Source organism: Cutaneotrichosporon oleaginosum, assembly GCF_008065305.1.
Source record: "Cutaneotrichosporon oleaginosum strain ATCC 20508 chromosome Unknown ATCC20508_contig02, whole genome shotgun sequence".
NCBI lineage: Eukaryota > Fungi > Basidiomycota > Tremellomycetes > Trichosporonales > Trichosporonaceae > Cutaneotrichosporon > Cutaneotrichosporon oleaginosum.
This window is the reverse complement of record NW_027072171.1, coordinates 970007-984249: the sequence shown is the minus strand read 5'-3', so window position 1 is coordinate 984249 and position 14243 is coordinate 970007. Positions and strand designations below refer to the sequence as shown.

General features: G+C 62.5%; 8 protein-coding genes across 8 annotated transcripts; 4 read left to right on the top strand and 4 right to left on the bottom strand.

Moving 5' to 3' along the window:
• Window positions 1-22: 22 nt before the first annotated feature.
• On the top strand, window positions 23-1322 carry COLE_02088 (uncharacterized protein; the record flags this gene model as incomplete). Its single annotated transcript, XM_018425778.2, has 3 exons — window positions 23-107; window positions 344-492; window positions 534-1322. The coding sequence occupies 3 exons, from the start codon at window positions 23-25 to the stop codon at window positions 1320-1322; spliced, it is 1023 nt and encodes a 340-aa protein (XP_018278694.2).
• Window positions 1323-1701: 379 nt separating this feature from the next.
• COLE_02087 (uncharacterized protein) lies at window positions 1702-3028 on the bottom strand (the record flags this gene model as incomplete). The annotated part of the gene is made up of 4 exons (XM_018423252.2): window positions 1702-2218; window positions 2256-2594; window positions 2644-2733; window positions 3000-3028. The coding sequence occupies 4 exons, from the start codon at window positions 3026-3028 to the stop codon at window positions 1702-1704; spliced, it is 975 nt and encodes a 324-aa protein (XP_018278695.1).
• Window positions 3029-5287: 2259 nt separating this feature from the next.
• On the bottom strand, window positions 5288-6274 carry COLE_02086 (uncharacterized protein; the record flags this gene model as incomplete). The annotated part of the gene is made up of 3 exons (XM_018423253.2): window positions 5288-5631; window positions 5670-5777; window positions 5809-6274. 3 exons carry the CDS (start codon window positions 6272-6274, stop codon window positions 5288-5290), a joined length of 918 nt encoding a protein of 305 aa, XP_018278696.1.
• Window positions 6275-6515: 241 nt separating this feature from the next.
• Window positions 6516-8165, top strand: COLE_02085 (uncharacterized protein; the record flags this gene model as incomplete). Its single annotated transcript, XM_018423254.2, has 3 exons — window positions 6516-6887; window positions 6934-7082; window positions 7115-8165. The coding sequence occupies 3 exons, from the start codon at window positions 6516-6518 to the stop codon at window positions 8163-8165; spliced, it is 1572 nt and encodes a 523-aa protein (XP_018278697.1).
• An 84-nt stretch (window positions 8166-8249) lies between these two features.
• COLE_02084 (uncharacterized protein) lies at window positions 8250-8866 on the bottom strand (the record flags this gene model as incomplete). Its single annotated transcript, XM_018420021.2, has 2 exons — window positions 8250-8547; window positions 8613-8866. The coding sequence occupies 2 exons, from the start codon at window positions 8864-8866 to the stop codon at window positions 8250-8252; spliced, it is 552 nt and encodes a 183-aa protein (XP_018278698.2).
• A 234-nt stretch (window positions 8867-9100) lies between these two features.
• Window positions 9101-10825, top strand: COLE_02083 (uncharacterized protein; the record flags this gene model as incomplete). The annotated part of the gene is made up of 2 exons (XM_018423255.2): window positions 9101-10047; window positions 10087-10825. The coding sequence occupies 2 exons, from the start codon at window positions 9101-9103 to the stop codon at window positions 10823-10825; spliced, it is 1686 nt and encodes a 561-aa protein (XP_018278699.1).
• Window positions 10826-11621: 796 nt separating this feature from the next.
• On the top strand, window positions 11622-12733 carry COLE_02082 (uncharacterized protein; the record flags this gene model as incomplete). Its single annotated transcript, XM_018423256.2, has 2 exons — window positions 11622-11763; window positions 11799-12733. 2 exons carry the CDS (start codon window positions 11622-11624, stop codon window positions 12731-12733), a joined length of 1077 nt encoding a protein of 358 aa, XP_018278700.1.
• Window positions 12734-13436: 703 nt separating this feature from the next.
• On the bottom strand, window positions 13437-14131 carry COLE_02081 (uncharacterized protein; the record flags this gene model as incomplete). Its single annotated transcript, XM_018427561.2, has 2 exons — window positions 13437-13659; window positions 13698-14131. The coding sequence occupies 2 exons, from the start codon at window positions 14129-14131 to the stop codon at window positions 13437-13439; spliced, it is 657 nt and encodes a 218-aa protein (XP_018278701.1).
• Between the last annotated feature and the right edge of the window lie 112 nt (window positions 14132-14243).

The following is a 14243-nucleotide window of genomic DNA, read 5'->3' as shown; positions in this document are numbered from 1 at the left end:
GCCTCCTCCCAAAAGCACGACAATGACAGCCGAAATCCAGTCCATCAACATCACCGACGTACTCACCGTGCAAAAGCCCAGCCGGCACATCGCATACACCGTGCAGGGTGAGTGGCATAGTGTTCGGCCAGGGCGGCGGGGGCCGAGGGTCTGTGCGGGACGCGTGTGACAAGTCAATTGGACAAGTCAAGGCGGGCGCGCGACGGCCGTTGTTCCGCGCCGCGAAACGACCACGAAGACGACACGGACGTAGCATGTTGTTGTTGTCGTGAACCTGTGGGCGGTGTTGCGGAGCCGAGCAAGCGACATGCAGAAGCTTGCCGATGATCACCCCTGACTTTAGTGTCCACCCCAACGCGCTCCTGGTCCGTCAACAGGCGGTATAACGACTTTGTGGCGCTTGATGCTGAGCTCCGCAAGAGTACGGGCAAGGAGCCGCCAGCGCAACTCCCACCAAAGCACTGGTTTGCTCGGACGATAAACGACGAGGAAGTATGTTACCCGCATCCTCCGCGACAACCGCTGACCCTCAGAAGATCCGCCAACGTCGCGTCCAGCTCGAGCAGTATCTCCGTACCATTTTAACGACAAAGGATGCTCGATGGCGCAAGGAGTATGGCTTTGCCGACTTCCTCGCCGTTCCCGCGCCAACTAAAGCTGGGAGCTCGGGACAGCCATTCACCGCGACAACATGGGCGACTGAGCAGACGGCGGTCGCGGGCGTTTTGAGGCAAGCGCGGGCGGCGTTGCTGAAGCGAGATGCGCTGGCGCGTGAGGGGAATCCCGCTTCGCGAGCGAGCGGTGGCGAAGCTCGGCGCCTCCTTCGTGATGCTGGACCCCGTATCGATATGCTGGAAAAGTCCCTTCCCGAGCTCTCTCTCGCCGCAGGCGAGGAGCGCCGGCGCGAGGACATGGTCGCCAACCTGCGTGCCGAAGTCGGCAACCTTCTCCGCATGGCCGAGGCGGGATACCGCCCACCACACCGCACGCCGCCACCCGAGGCCAATATGCCCGGCGCAATGCCCGAGACCTCCTCCGCGTTTGCGCCCAAGGCGCGCGTGTTCGGCAAGAAGCCGCAGGAGACGACCGAGACGCGCGCACTGGACGACCGCGGCCTCGTCCAGCTCCAGCAGAGCAAGATGGGACAGCAGGACGAGCAGCTCGGCGTGCTCTCGGGCCTGCTCCGCAAACAGCGGAGAATGGGCGAGGAGATTGCCGACGAGATCGCCGTGCAGAATGAGATGCTCGACCAGCTCGATGGGGACGTGACGAAGTTCGGGACCAAGATGGCTCGCGCCAAGCGCGACTTGAACCGCTTCTAGATCATGACATGACGACCGGACGACGAGGATCCAGCTATCCAGGATGTATTGTAGTACCACGATTTAATAATACGACGACCACACTCATTCACATGATGCACTTTTGTCACGGGGCGTGTATCGCGGAGCATGTTTGGGGTGTGACTCGGGGATCCCGGGCCTCATGGTACATGAGCAAGATCCGCGTGGTGCCGTGGGGCGCAGGTCGAATTGCCCAAGATGGGACAATCGGCATCTCTGTACCTCTGTGAACACATGAGCACCCCCGTGTCTCGCCGACACACCCGCATCACCACCGTCACCTCTCGTACTGCCGACATACTGCATGAATCAACTACAATCTCTACACTTCGTCAAATTACGCCCTAATCTCGGCAAATTACGCCTTGATCTTGGAAGCGATGAGCTCGCGGAGGGTGTTGCCGTCCTTGGCAAAGCCGCGGATGCCCTCGTGGAGCTTGTCGAAGGCCATCTGGTCGGCGAAGAGGTCCCAGCGGAACTTGGCCTCGTCCGAGATGTACGAAACCTTGGGGATGGCCTCGGCCGACTTGGCCTTGTCAGCCGAGAGAACCTGGGGCACCTGGGCGCTCGAGTTCTTAAGCTCCTCGAGCAGCTTGGGGGCGATGGTGAGGAAGTCGCAGCCGGCGAGGGCGGTGATCTCGCCAGTGTTGCGGAACGAGGCACCCATGACAATAGTCTTGTAGCCGTGCTGCTTGTAGTAGGTGTAGATGCGGCGAACCGACTTGACACCGGGGTCGGTCTCCGAGGTGTACTCCTCCCCGGTGGTCTTCTTGTACCAGTCGAGGATACGGCCAACGAAGGGCGAGATGAGAGTGACGCCGGCCTCGGCACAGGCGACGGCCTGAGCAAAGCCGAAAAGAAGGGTGAGGTTGCAGCTGGCTGTTAGCACGATGACCCCGAGTCCAATCTCACTGGATGCCCTCCTTCTCGAGCTCGGCGGCAGCCTGGATACCCTCCCAGGTCGAGGCGATCTTGATGAGGACACGGTCCTTGTCAACGCCAACCGACTTGTAGAGCTCGATGAGCTGGTGCGCCTTCTTGATGGTAGCAGCCTTGTCGAAGGAGTACTTGGCGTCGACCTCGGTGGAGACACGGCCGGGGACGATCTTGAGGATCTCCTTGCCGAACTCGACGAGGAGCGAGTCAACAGCGAAGTCGATCTGAGCCTCGATGTCACCCGACTGCTTCTTGCCGGCGGCAACGGCAGCGTCGATCAGCTTGGCGTAGGCGGGGAGCTTGGTAGCGGCGAGGCTAGGTGTTAGCACGGTTTACCCGCCTGCCTCCGGTGAGAGCAACTTACATGAGGGAGGGGTTGGTGGTAGCGTCCTGGGGCTTGTAGGCGGCGATCGACTCGAAGTCGCCCGAGTCCGAGACGACAACGGTGCCGGTGCTGTTAGGATGAGTGAAGGGAAGGTGACGGAACGTGTGCGAAGACGGGGACCAGGTGCGGCATGGGAGGGGGACGGGGCGAGTGTGAGGTTGAGGAACGCGGGCGGAAAGACAGAGCGAAAGTCAGTGGCGAGGGATGAGCGGTCGAACAGTGAGGAACGTGAGCAGTGCAGATGGTGACGAGTGTGCACGGGCAAAACGAACGTTCGAAGAAGTAGATGTATGTGTGAGCGCGGTGACAGCCAGGGGGAAGCAAGAGCGACTTACGCCTTGAGAGCGTCGAGAGCGTTAGACATGATGAATGAGGATGGAGTGACTGTGATGAAGCCTTTTGACGACGACGAGAGAGAGAGAGAGAGAGAGAGAGAGAGAGAGAGAGAGAGAGAGAGAGAATGAGAGATGGAGGAAAGAAGTAAAGTGGATGACGAGGACGTTATAAAGAGACTAGAAGGGCGGGGCGGGGGGTGACGAGTGGGGACCATGACGAAACCCCCGTCCTTCGGCTTGGGGCGTTGCTTGAGGCGTGAGGGCGTGGGACTCGGGCCGTCATCCCTCTGTACCGCCGGCACTCACTTTGCTGCTGCACTGTGCGTGCCAGCCTCCATCGCTCCTCCGCTCCTCCGCTCCGCTTGCTAACGCCATTCGTCTCTTCATCCTCATGCATGCATTCTCCGCGTTGCCGCATTTCGGCCCCATTCCTGCCGAGCCTTGACTCCTCGCTCCTCGCTCAACCCCTCGGTCACCTCTCTGGCAGGGATCGGGCATGACGTTCCGCTTTGTCATAATCCTCACCTTTCGCAGGCAGCGGGACATGCCTTCCGCTCCGGTCCGATGCTCCGCGCCTTTCAGTTGGCTGTGGCGGACCCAATCTCGCGTGGACGGACATCCAGGATCTCCGTGACATACAGACAGGCAGGAAGATGCGCACTGCGACCTCCATTTGCCTTTTGACAAGTAACATATTCCCAGTGACAGCTTATCCGGAGACAACGTCGACGAGTGCGTGTCGCGCCCCCTACTCTGACGGACTCCAGTCGCCCGATCTCTCTGACGTTGCGCTTAGAGCCGTGAAGGGCATCCTGTGTTGAGAAACTGATATATTCACCTTCCTCACCCCGTTCTGACGCCAAGCAGCAGGATGAAGCACCACAGCTTCGGGTAGGGCGTGAGCAGCTTTTGCTAATACAGGCAATAGAAATTATTTCAGTGTCATGTTGTTGCTCGGTCCCGTTCTGGCCGTGGTGCATGGGCACTGCTACGTCCACACGGCCACACGCTGCTGTGTAGTTTGCGGATATGCTGGTTGGCCGACCCCCAAATTTCGGCCACAACTAGAGCAGAGAGACAAGCGGTACACGGCCTAATGATCTGTTGAGCGGCCCAGAGTGGCCAGAGCACTGTTCTTCAGCGCGACGAGGTCGGCCGCCCTTCGCGCGGCGAAATGTCTTCCCTTCACAAGCGACCAGGATCGCGCTGCTGAAGGACGTCACCTTGGGACCATGTGCAGACCCCCCTGGCCTCTGACGAGCTGACGATGTGCCGAAGCGCCCGGCGTCTCCGCATTCCCGCGATATGTGCCCCTCCCAGCGCTGCGGCGAGTCACGGGCCGCCGAGAGCCCTCGTCGCGTCATACTGGGCACGCGTAAAGGGGGACTGCTTCAAACGAAGGGAGCTGTGCGACATGTGTAGCATGTACAGCATGTACAGATGCGTTAATGGGTAAATGTTAAACTATTCCGCATGCACGTGGTTGTGCCCATACCCCACAGCGGAGGATTGTGGCGCGTCTTCCTGATTCTTGGCCCGCAACCGAAGGTGCGATGGCGACACATGACCTCCGAGGCTGCGTTTCTCAACATCTTAAGAGAGGCAGTCTTGTCGTACATCGTAAAGTCTTCACTCACCACCGCATCACATCTACTTCAACTTTACCACATCCCGCACCTCCGCGATCTCCATCCACTCCACACCATGCGCAGCCACCTCCGCCCAGGCGACACACCTTACCCTCCCCGTCCTCCCTGCCCACCCATCACACCCATTCCGTCCGATGACCGCTTGCGCCGCTAGACCGCGGCGGCGGCAGCGGCGGCGGCAGCGGCGGCGGCAGCGGCGTGAAACCCTCCACTCCCACGACTGTGCGAATCCTCGCCTACTTCCCATACCACCCCGCGATTGTGCAGACCCTCCCCTACTTCCCATGCCACCACGGCGCCGATCGTCTGTCCACTGCGCGGCGAAATCGAAATTCACAACGACGCGAAGATCACGAACTCGAGAATACGACGCTGCGCCGATCGCGCCGCAGACATCGCTTCCCACGCCCTCCCTCTCTCTACGCGAGGCTCATCGACCGATTAGCGCCGCAGAAGAGTGGTCGAGAGGGCGCACCACCCAACGCCGGAGTGCTTGAGCCCCCGGCCTGGCCCCACTTGGGCGCCACATTCCACCACCGCTCCATGCCCACCCCCACCACGCCAAAATTGTACGAACAACACGAGCCTGTATTAATACCTGTTAACGTAGACTGCGAGCCATGCATCACCCTTCTTGCCCTACTTCTTCGGCTGGATCTTGAGGCTGAAGTCGACGTGCCCGAGACCTTGGTGCACGGCGGACGTGCTGAGAATGTCAATGTCCGGCCCGAGGTGGCCGGCGAGCGATCCCTCGACAATCCCGCCCGATGTCTCGATGAGGAACTCGCGCTGTCCGCGCCACTTGTCCTTGAGCCGCTTCGCGGCCGAGTGCAGGCCCTCGCCCTCAATGTTGTCCAGCATGACAATGTTCGCGCCCGCCGCGATCGCCTCGTCCGCCTCGTCGTAGCTCTGGCACTCGACGTTCACAAGCAAGCTGAAGCCCGCGACGCGGCGCACCGCCTTGACGGCCTCCGTGATCGAGCCTGGCGTCAGAGCCCCGGCCCAAGCGAAGCCCACTCACCATGCGCCCAAATGTGGTTGTCCTTGAGCATGACCATGGAGCTCAAGTCGTGGCGATGGGGGTCGACGCCGCCGACAAGCATCCCGTACTTCTCCACGAGGCGGAAGCCTGCTGTCAGCGCGCCCCGCGAACAGCTCACCTGGCGTGGTCTTGCGCGTGCCGGCGACAACGCCGTGCCAGCCCTCCTTGCGTGCGATATCGCGGAACTTGCGCGACGCCGTAGCGATGCCCGAGCACCGCGCGAGCATGTTGAGCCCCACGCGCTCGCCGAGGAGGAGCTCGCGCGCGCGGCCGCGCACGATCGCCACCTTGGTCTTCGAGCCGGCCGGGATCTCTGTGCCCTCCGGCACGAGCCACTCGACGGTGCAGTTGACGTAGGCGAAGATGGCGGTGAAGAAGGGGACGCCGGCGACAATGCCGCCGCTCTTGCCCCACAAAATCGCCTCCTGCTCGTCCTCGCCAACGACGAAGCCCGCCCAGTCGAACGAGGGGGTGTCCTCCGCGAACCAGGAGGGGATCACCTCCTTCCAGCTTGGGGGGAGGAGGTGCGCGAGGTTCTGGCCCGGAGCGAGGTCGGTGGCTTTCAGAGCGAGCGCTTCGGACATGGCGAGTGGGTGATGCAGAAACGAAGCGCACAGTTCAGCTCAACATATCTACATATGTGGTCGGGATGACCGCGGCATTCACGCTCGGAACGCGTTGGGATAAGCCAGATTTGGTTCCGCCCGGTGCCCCGGTGCCTGAAGATGAGCAAGCACGTACTCGGTGGTGACCGAAGCCGGGAGGCAGACAGGTTTCGAGCAGCTTCGTCGCCCACCGCACTCTTGACTTGACAACAAACGTACCATGGCTCCCCTCCCGACTTGGCCACCTGCGCTGACGGACGCGCAGCAGGCCGACCTCGCCTTCCAGTCCGCGACGTATGCGCTCGCAAACGGCTTCACCCTCCTCCCCGTTCCTCCAAAGGGCGAGCGCGTGCCAGACATTCCGACGCAGGTGATCGCCGCGCCGCTCTCGCTCCTGCCCACACCGTTCCCGCGACCGGCGTATGTGCAGGCCAAGAGCATCCAGCGCCTTTACAATGCACTGTATGCGCGCGTTGCGCTCGACTGGGAGTTCCTCGACGGCATTATGGAGCAGGTTGCCCCTGTTGACGACTTCCAGGCCGAGCTGTGGAACCGCTGGAAGGCCATCCGAGATGAGATCAAGGTGACGCAGGTGGGTTGACTCGGCCGGATGGAGAGGGTACTGAAGCTTACCTCAGCCTATCCAGCTTGGTATCTTCCGTTCCGACTACCTTTTGCATGAGCACGGAAACTATGTCGGGGACAAGGCGCACATCAAGCAGGTCGAGTTCAACACGATCGCGGCGTCGTTCGGCGCTCTTAGCCAGAAGGCGAGCGAGATGCACCGGTGAGTTGAGACTGCTGCCCTCCTAACATCAGCTACCTCTCCGAGCAGACCAACTACTTCCACGCCCACGCGCAGCTGAACAACCCAAACGCTTTTGTTGACAACCACTCGCTCGAGGAGATCTCTGCCGGGCTCGCGGAAGGATTCAACGCGTATGGGAACTGCGATGCGGTCGTGCTCTTTGTCGTGCAGGAGGGCGAGCGCAACGTCTTCGATCAGCGCGCCCTTGAGTACCAGCTTCTGAAGCGGCACCAGATTCAGGTCGTGCGGCTGACGTTCGCGCAGATCGCGCAGCGCGGCAAGCTCGATGACGACAAGATGTTCTGGCTCGACAACCCGCTCGGGAAGGACGCGCTCGAGGTCGCCGTCGTGTACTACCGCGCGGCATACACGCCTGCCGACTACACAACCTCGGCAGAGTGGGACACGCGGGTTCTTCTGGAGCGCGCGACAGCGATCAAGTGCCCGTCGATGGCGCTGCAGCTCGCCGGCGCCAAGAAGGTGCAGCAGGTCCTTGCGGCGCCGGGCGTGCTTGAAGACATGTTGCTGGCGCGGGCACGGCCGGACGTCGGCTTCGGCGCGGGGCCGGGCTCGCTGGGCCAGCCTGACGCCGCCGCGCTCCGCGATACCTGGACAGGCTTGTGGCCGCTGGACAGCAGCGAGCAGGGCCAGAAGGCGCTGCAGCTTGCGCGCGAGCACCCCGAGCGTTTCGTGCTCAAGCCGCAGCGCGAGGGCGGCGGCAACAACATCTACCGCGAGAACATCCCGCCATACCTCGCCCACTTAGAGGAGGAGGACAAGGCGCGGCCAGGCACCGCGCCGCGCCGCGAGGCGTACATCCTCATGGAGTTGATTGAACCGCCGACAGGCTTGCACAACCTCCTCGTGCGCGGTGGCGAGGGCAAGCCGCGCTTGGCGGACGTCGTGTCCGAGCTGGGCGTGTATGGCGTCGCGCTGTTCGGGGGAGACGTCGCCCCGGTGAACAGAGAGGCAGGCACGCTGCTGCGAACAAAGGGGCGGGAGAGCGACGAAGGCGGCGTCGCCATCGGCATCTCGTCTATCGACAGTCCTCTGCTTGTGTAATATAGTGGCGTCTAATACATGCATGATTGCTCTAGCTCATCTGTCGTCTGGTATGTATGGGGATGCGGCGATATTTTACAAGGGCTATGGCTCGCCACCGCGGCCCCGCTTGGCGCGCGCCTTGATTTCGCGCACCTTGCGCTCATGTGCGCGCAACTTGGCCTTGCGCTTGCTCTCCTTGAGCTGCTCGAGCGCCTTCTCCTCCGCCTCGCGCCTGATCTTTGCCTCCTTCGCCGCCTTCTGCGCCGGTGTAAGCGGCACGTCCTCCTCTCTCACGCCCACCCCGCCGGGTGTTGCACCACGCAGCCGGATCCGCCCATCTTTCAAATATTCCGTAATCACAGGGGACGCCGCGGGCCGATACTTGAACTCGTCCGAGTATCTGGTGTCAGAACTGTCGGAGGTGCGGGGGAGCGGGGCAGGGAACCACACGCCAAACACACCTACCGCGTCGCGTAGATGACCTCGGGCTGCTTCGACTTGCTCGCGCCGCGACCGAAGCGGATCGCGCTCCAGCCGAGGAAGATGATGGTTGCGATGAGCGCCACACGCTTCCACCACGCCGGTGCGGGGCGGTTGAACTCTTCGAGCGTGGAACGCGAATGCGGGTTCTGGAGGTTGAGCTCGGTCTCGTGCTCGACCTCGACCTCGCGCTCGTGCGCAGCCGCTTCGGACGTGGGCACGCGCTGGTACGACGACATGGTGTGCTGGAGAATGCGATGGTCGATTGTCGAGGTGGCTGAGGTGGCCGAGATCGGCGACGGAAGCAGAGCCGAGGGTAGTGTTACTTCGTCCGCCCACTTAAAATTTCGGCCCCGCAGTGCTCATATTTTGCTGTTCCGCCGTTGTTGACAACTCTACTCAGCAGCATGGCACACACGAAAGCGGCACCACGAACGAGCGGCGCAGCAGACACACTCGACCAGGATGCGGTGATGCGCGCATTGCGCGAGGCGGCGGCCAACCGCGCTCAGGACAGCGGCAGCGACGAGGAGAGTGGGAGCGACAATGAGAGCGGAAGCGATGATGGGAGCGGAAGCGATGTTGGGAGCGGAGGTGGCGATGGCAGCGACAGCGATGCCGAGTCCGCCGTTTCCTCTACCCACTCCCCACGACCCTCTCCTCCTCGCCCCGTTGCCCGCGCCTCGGTAGCCACAACATCTCGCGTCAAGCTCCCTCCGAAGGCCGATGCGAAGGGCAAGGCCTCCACCGTCTTTGACACGCCCCGCGTCGCGGCAAATGCGACGTTCGAGAGCCTCGGGCTATCACAGCCCGCGATTCAGGCGCTCGCGACTCTCTCCATCAAGGCGCCTACCGAGATCCAGACCGCTACGATTCCGGCCATGCTCGCGGGCCGCGACGTGATCGGCGGCGCGAAGACGGGTTCAGGCAAGACGCTCGCCTTTGCCCTGCCCATTCTTGAGCGCCTTGCGCGTGACCCGTTCGGCATTGCTGCGCTCGTGCTCACGCCCACGCGTGAACTGGCGTACCAGCTCGCAGAGCAGTTCTTGGCCGTCGGCAAGCCGATGGGGTTGACCACCGAGACCATCGTCGGGGGAATGGACATGCTTGCGCAAGCGCAGGCACTCGAGCGGCGGCCTCACATTGTGGTGGCGACGCCGGGGCGACTGTGCGATCTCCTCCGTTCTGACGGCGTCGAGCAGGGCAAGCTCCGCCGCGTGCGCACTCTCGTGCTCGACGAAGCGGACCGCATGCTCACGCCGACGTTCGCTCCTGAACTCGCGTACCTCTTCGAGCAGATCCCCAAGTCACGCCAGACCTGCCTGTTTACAGCGACGATCAGCGACGCCATCATGGATCTCGCGAAGCGCCCTCCCCCACCGGGCAAGCAGGCGCCTTTCGTGTACCGCGTCGCCTCTGAGTGAGTCTCGCGGGCGATCTTCAACCATACTGACTGCAGCACCATGACTGTCGAGAAGCTCAAGCAGAAGTACCTCTTCATTCCATCGCAGATCCGCGACCCATATCTCTACTACCTCCTCCTGAACCCGCCGTCGGACATTGACGCGGTGCTCGCCGCCCCGCGCCCCAAGCCCAAGCCGAAACCCACGAAGCGCGGCAAGCGCGCGCGCTCCGCGACGCCGGAAGACGACACCCCGCACATCGTCCCCACCATCATCTTCACGCAGCGCTGCGCGACCGCCCAGCTCCTCCACCTCATCCTGGAAGAGCTCGACATCCCCTCGGTCCCGCTGCACTCGCACCTGACGCAGCCGCAGCGGCTGCTCTCGCTAGCGCGCTTCCGTGCCCGCGAAGTCCCTGTCCTCGTGACCACCGACGTCGGCTCGCGCGGCCTCGACATCCCCGAGGTCGCGATGGTGGTCAACTGGGACTGTCCCCGGCGCGCGGACGACTACGTCCATCGCGTGGGCCGAACTGCGCGTGCGGGGCGCGGGGGTGTCGCCGTCACGATCGTGACAGAGCGCGACGTAGAGCTCGTCCAGAGCATCGAGAAGGAGATCAAGGTCACGCTTGCCGAGCTCGAGCTGCCGGAGAGCACGGTGCTGGAAAATCTCAACCGCGTGAGCGCGGCGCGCCGCATGGCCGCGATGGAGATGTCAGACTCCAAGTTTGGCGAGCGCAAGGCGATTAACCAGGCCAAGGCGATCAAGCGCGCGCGCCGGGACGCGGCGAAGTAGGTCTGGACGGTGTGGTCGAAGCCGCTCAGCCGCCGCTGCGTAATGTATAGGCATCATGTATGATCTACTTGCACGATATGGACTGCAGTTTAGTTTGAGCGAGGATTCATGAGCATCAACAGCGATCACGCAAAGAGCCTCACCATGGTTGACGCAAGCCGTGTCCGCGGGCACGAGGCGCAAGTTGCATCTCGCCTGCGTCGCCCCTCGCCTGGATCGGTTCCTCCTCCCGTACGAACGGATGGCCTCGGACGTACGGGATTGCGACAACGCGAGATCAAGATTTGCTCATGTGCGAGAGCTATGCATTTGCCGCTGATTGGATCCACCACTCACTGGGCGGTGGTCTCATTCCAGAACAGAGTGCATACGTGATGGTGCCTGGATGCACGTGTACGGCACGGGCTGATCGAAAGTGGAGTGATCTTTTCACGATCAGCAATCAGCAATCAGAATCAGCATATCCATCATCAATGCTCGCTCCGAGCGCCACATGCGTGCGATGCAGCCAGCATACCTACCGAGGCGGGCACAGTTGTAGCGAGCCCAGCGTCCCCCATCGGCCAGTGTCAGGTGTGATAGTTACTAACGATGACGCAGCCCGACGGCCTGGGCTGCGTATGCGGAACCGTTGCAAGCCGAGGCCGAGCCGGTCGGAATGTTATCGCCAGCGGCGTATCGACTGCGTTGGCCCATGGTCCATGGCCCAGCCGTCCGCTGCGCAAACTTGATAACGAGATGCCTCGCCACCACGACTGCGCTGCTCACCGCCCCGTCCCCAGTTACTGGCATCCCCATGGTCCTCAACTTCCGGCGACACAAGCACGTCGCATCGGTTCTCGACCTGCCTGTAGAGCAGTACGACGTGGCGACGCAACTGCCCGCGCGCATTCAAGTAGGGCCGTACGCCGTGAAGCCCCTCGTACAGATTTCTGATGGTGAAGCTGCGCCTCGCACTGGACGCTGACCGCAGTCGTGGACCACCTCACGATCCTCGCGGCGTTCGCAGACGCTGCGCAACGCGAAGTCGACTTTCGGCGCTTTGCGAGCCACGCCGCGGGCGAGTACGAGTTCTGGGCACTCTCCGTGCTGCCGCATCTCCGGGGAGCGCGCAGGAGTGGGGACTCGCCGCGGAGCACGGGCACGCCCCCCATAAACGCAAGCGGACATCCCACTCCACCAATACCAGGCCGGTCGCATACCGTGCCGACGGCCGTGGGGACGCCGAAGCTGCACATTGCCACCGGGGCGCTCGTGCACTCGCCGACATCTTCGCCTCTCTCGAGCCCGTCCCTCCCCTCACCCACCCCGCGCACACCCCTGCTCACATCCGAGCTCCCGCCCCTCCCCGTGCTGATGGCATGGCACGCGCACCTCCTCCATCCGGCGCATTACGCGGCGGACACAGCACCCGGGGAAACATACGCTGCGCTCGCACACACCCATTTCCCACTCGCGGCCGTCGCGGCCGCGCTGCGCACCAACACGCTGCCGCGAGCGCTGCCGCACGCGCCCGAGCGCCACTCGCACAGCATCTCCGGCTGGCGCGTCCCCGACATCACCGTCGCGGTGCAGCAGGCGCGCGCGCTCTGGATCCGCGAGGGCGCGGACACGCCGCGCGTGCAGCGCGCCATCGTGCGATACCATGCCTGGCTCGACTTGTTCGCTGCGACGCGCGCGCCGCGGCTCGCGCCGACGCCGGATATCGAGATGGTGTGGCGCACGCACCAGGTGCGCGGCGCCGCGTTCCGCGCCGAAACGGCCGTGGTGTTGGGTCACTCGCTCGATCAGGAGGAGAGAGGGGACCATGAGCTCCGGCGGTATACGGCTAGAATGTGGGAAAAGCGCTTCGGGCAAAAGTATGAGAAGAGTGTGCCGCGCCGCCCGGTGCGCAGGAGCACGGTGTAGAGCTTGTAGCGATAGCAAGGATGTATAATAGGCTGTGAGTCGTAGCGGAGTGGCAGGCAGGGTGCCACACTCGAGTGCGAGGGCGGATGCACATGCACCGTCACGCCACGGCCCATGTTTACCTCGGTTCATAGCGAGGTTGCACCGGCACGAACAATGACAATGGCGGGCAGCGTGACGCGTCGCAAACATACGTGACGCCGTACCTTGGCAGCGACCCAGATGCTCGCACTACTCTTGTATTCCAGACACTCGCACGCCAGCTCAGAGAACAGACTCTCGCACTACTATCCGTGCATCGCATCCGTGCATGCAGCCGCACGGGCACCAGACCCCGCTCAGCAATTGAGTGCCACACGCCGCATTCCGTTCTCAGACATTCAAGCGCCACCATTAATAGATCTCGATGAACGTGCGCACAGCGATATCTCTGGCGGAGAGGAGGAGTACGCAGCAGTTCGGCGCAATCTCACGACGTTCGCTGGTTACAGTATCACACTAGTCCCTCCGCGAGGGCAAGGAACGCTCACATGCTGCGCTTGATGCCGCCGGAACGTGCGCGCCTGCTCGCCTGATCGCCTGTCCAGCTGCTCAGCTACTCGCATGAAACAGGGCGACATGGGGGCAAGATGGCAAGATGGCAAGTCGCACATGTCATGCGACGATTGTTGGGTCAAGTACTGCGTACTGCGTGCTGCGAGCGCTAGGAATCTGGGGCCGGGCGCAGATCCCCCGCACAGGTTATTCTAGGGCGCAGGGGGCGAGGCCCAGAAAAGAGAGATAGGATCAAGCTCTCGCGCTGCGGCGCTGGTGCGTCCAAAGTTTGCAAGTTGCAAGTTGAAGCGACCAGAGGAGAGAGGTCGGATGAAATGGCCGTCACGGTGGTTGATTTGAGCGCAGCCCGCGGCGCGTGAGGCGCGTGATGGCTTGAGGGTAAACACGGTGCCTGGAAAGGGCGACTGACTTTTCATTTGATGATGTGCGCTCATCCATCTGGCGTTTCATGCCGACCCCGGCCTGAACCATGGACCAAGGACCAAAAACCAAGGAGGGGAGAGCTTCACAACGCCTCGGTCGCTGGATGATCGATGAGATGGCCGAGACGGGGCCACGCAGGGAAAGTTGGACGTGGGGCACGGAGGCTCTGGACTCACAAGCTTGTGCGCCGAACGCTCGACCCTTCCGACCCTCGGGAGGAGGCACCGGGACTGCTTTGACAAAGCTCGGCAAGGCGAAGTAGGGTCGGACGCTCGTACTGTACACTGGGTTTGCATCCCCGCGGGCGACGACCAGGAGGAGGAGGAGGAGGAGGAGGAGGAGAAGCGATAAGAGCGCGCGTACGGCACGAGGGAGAGAGTGTTGTGGGATGATGGATAGAATCTGTAACATTCCAGACATTCCTGGTCCCCTGGGGTCTCCCCTGGCCACTTTCCCACACTTTGTGAATGGGAGATGCCGGGCAGGCGGACGGAGGAAAGAGTCTGAAGAGCCGCAGAGCGGCGGAGAAGCC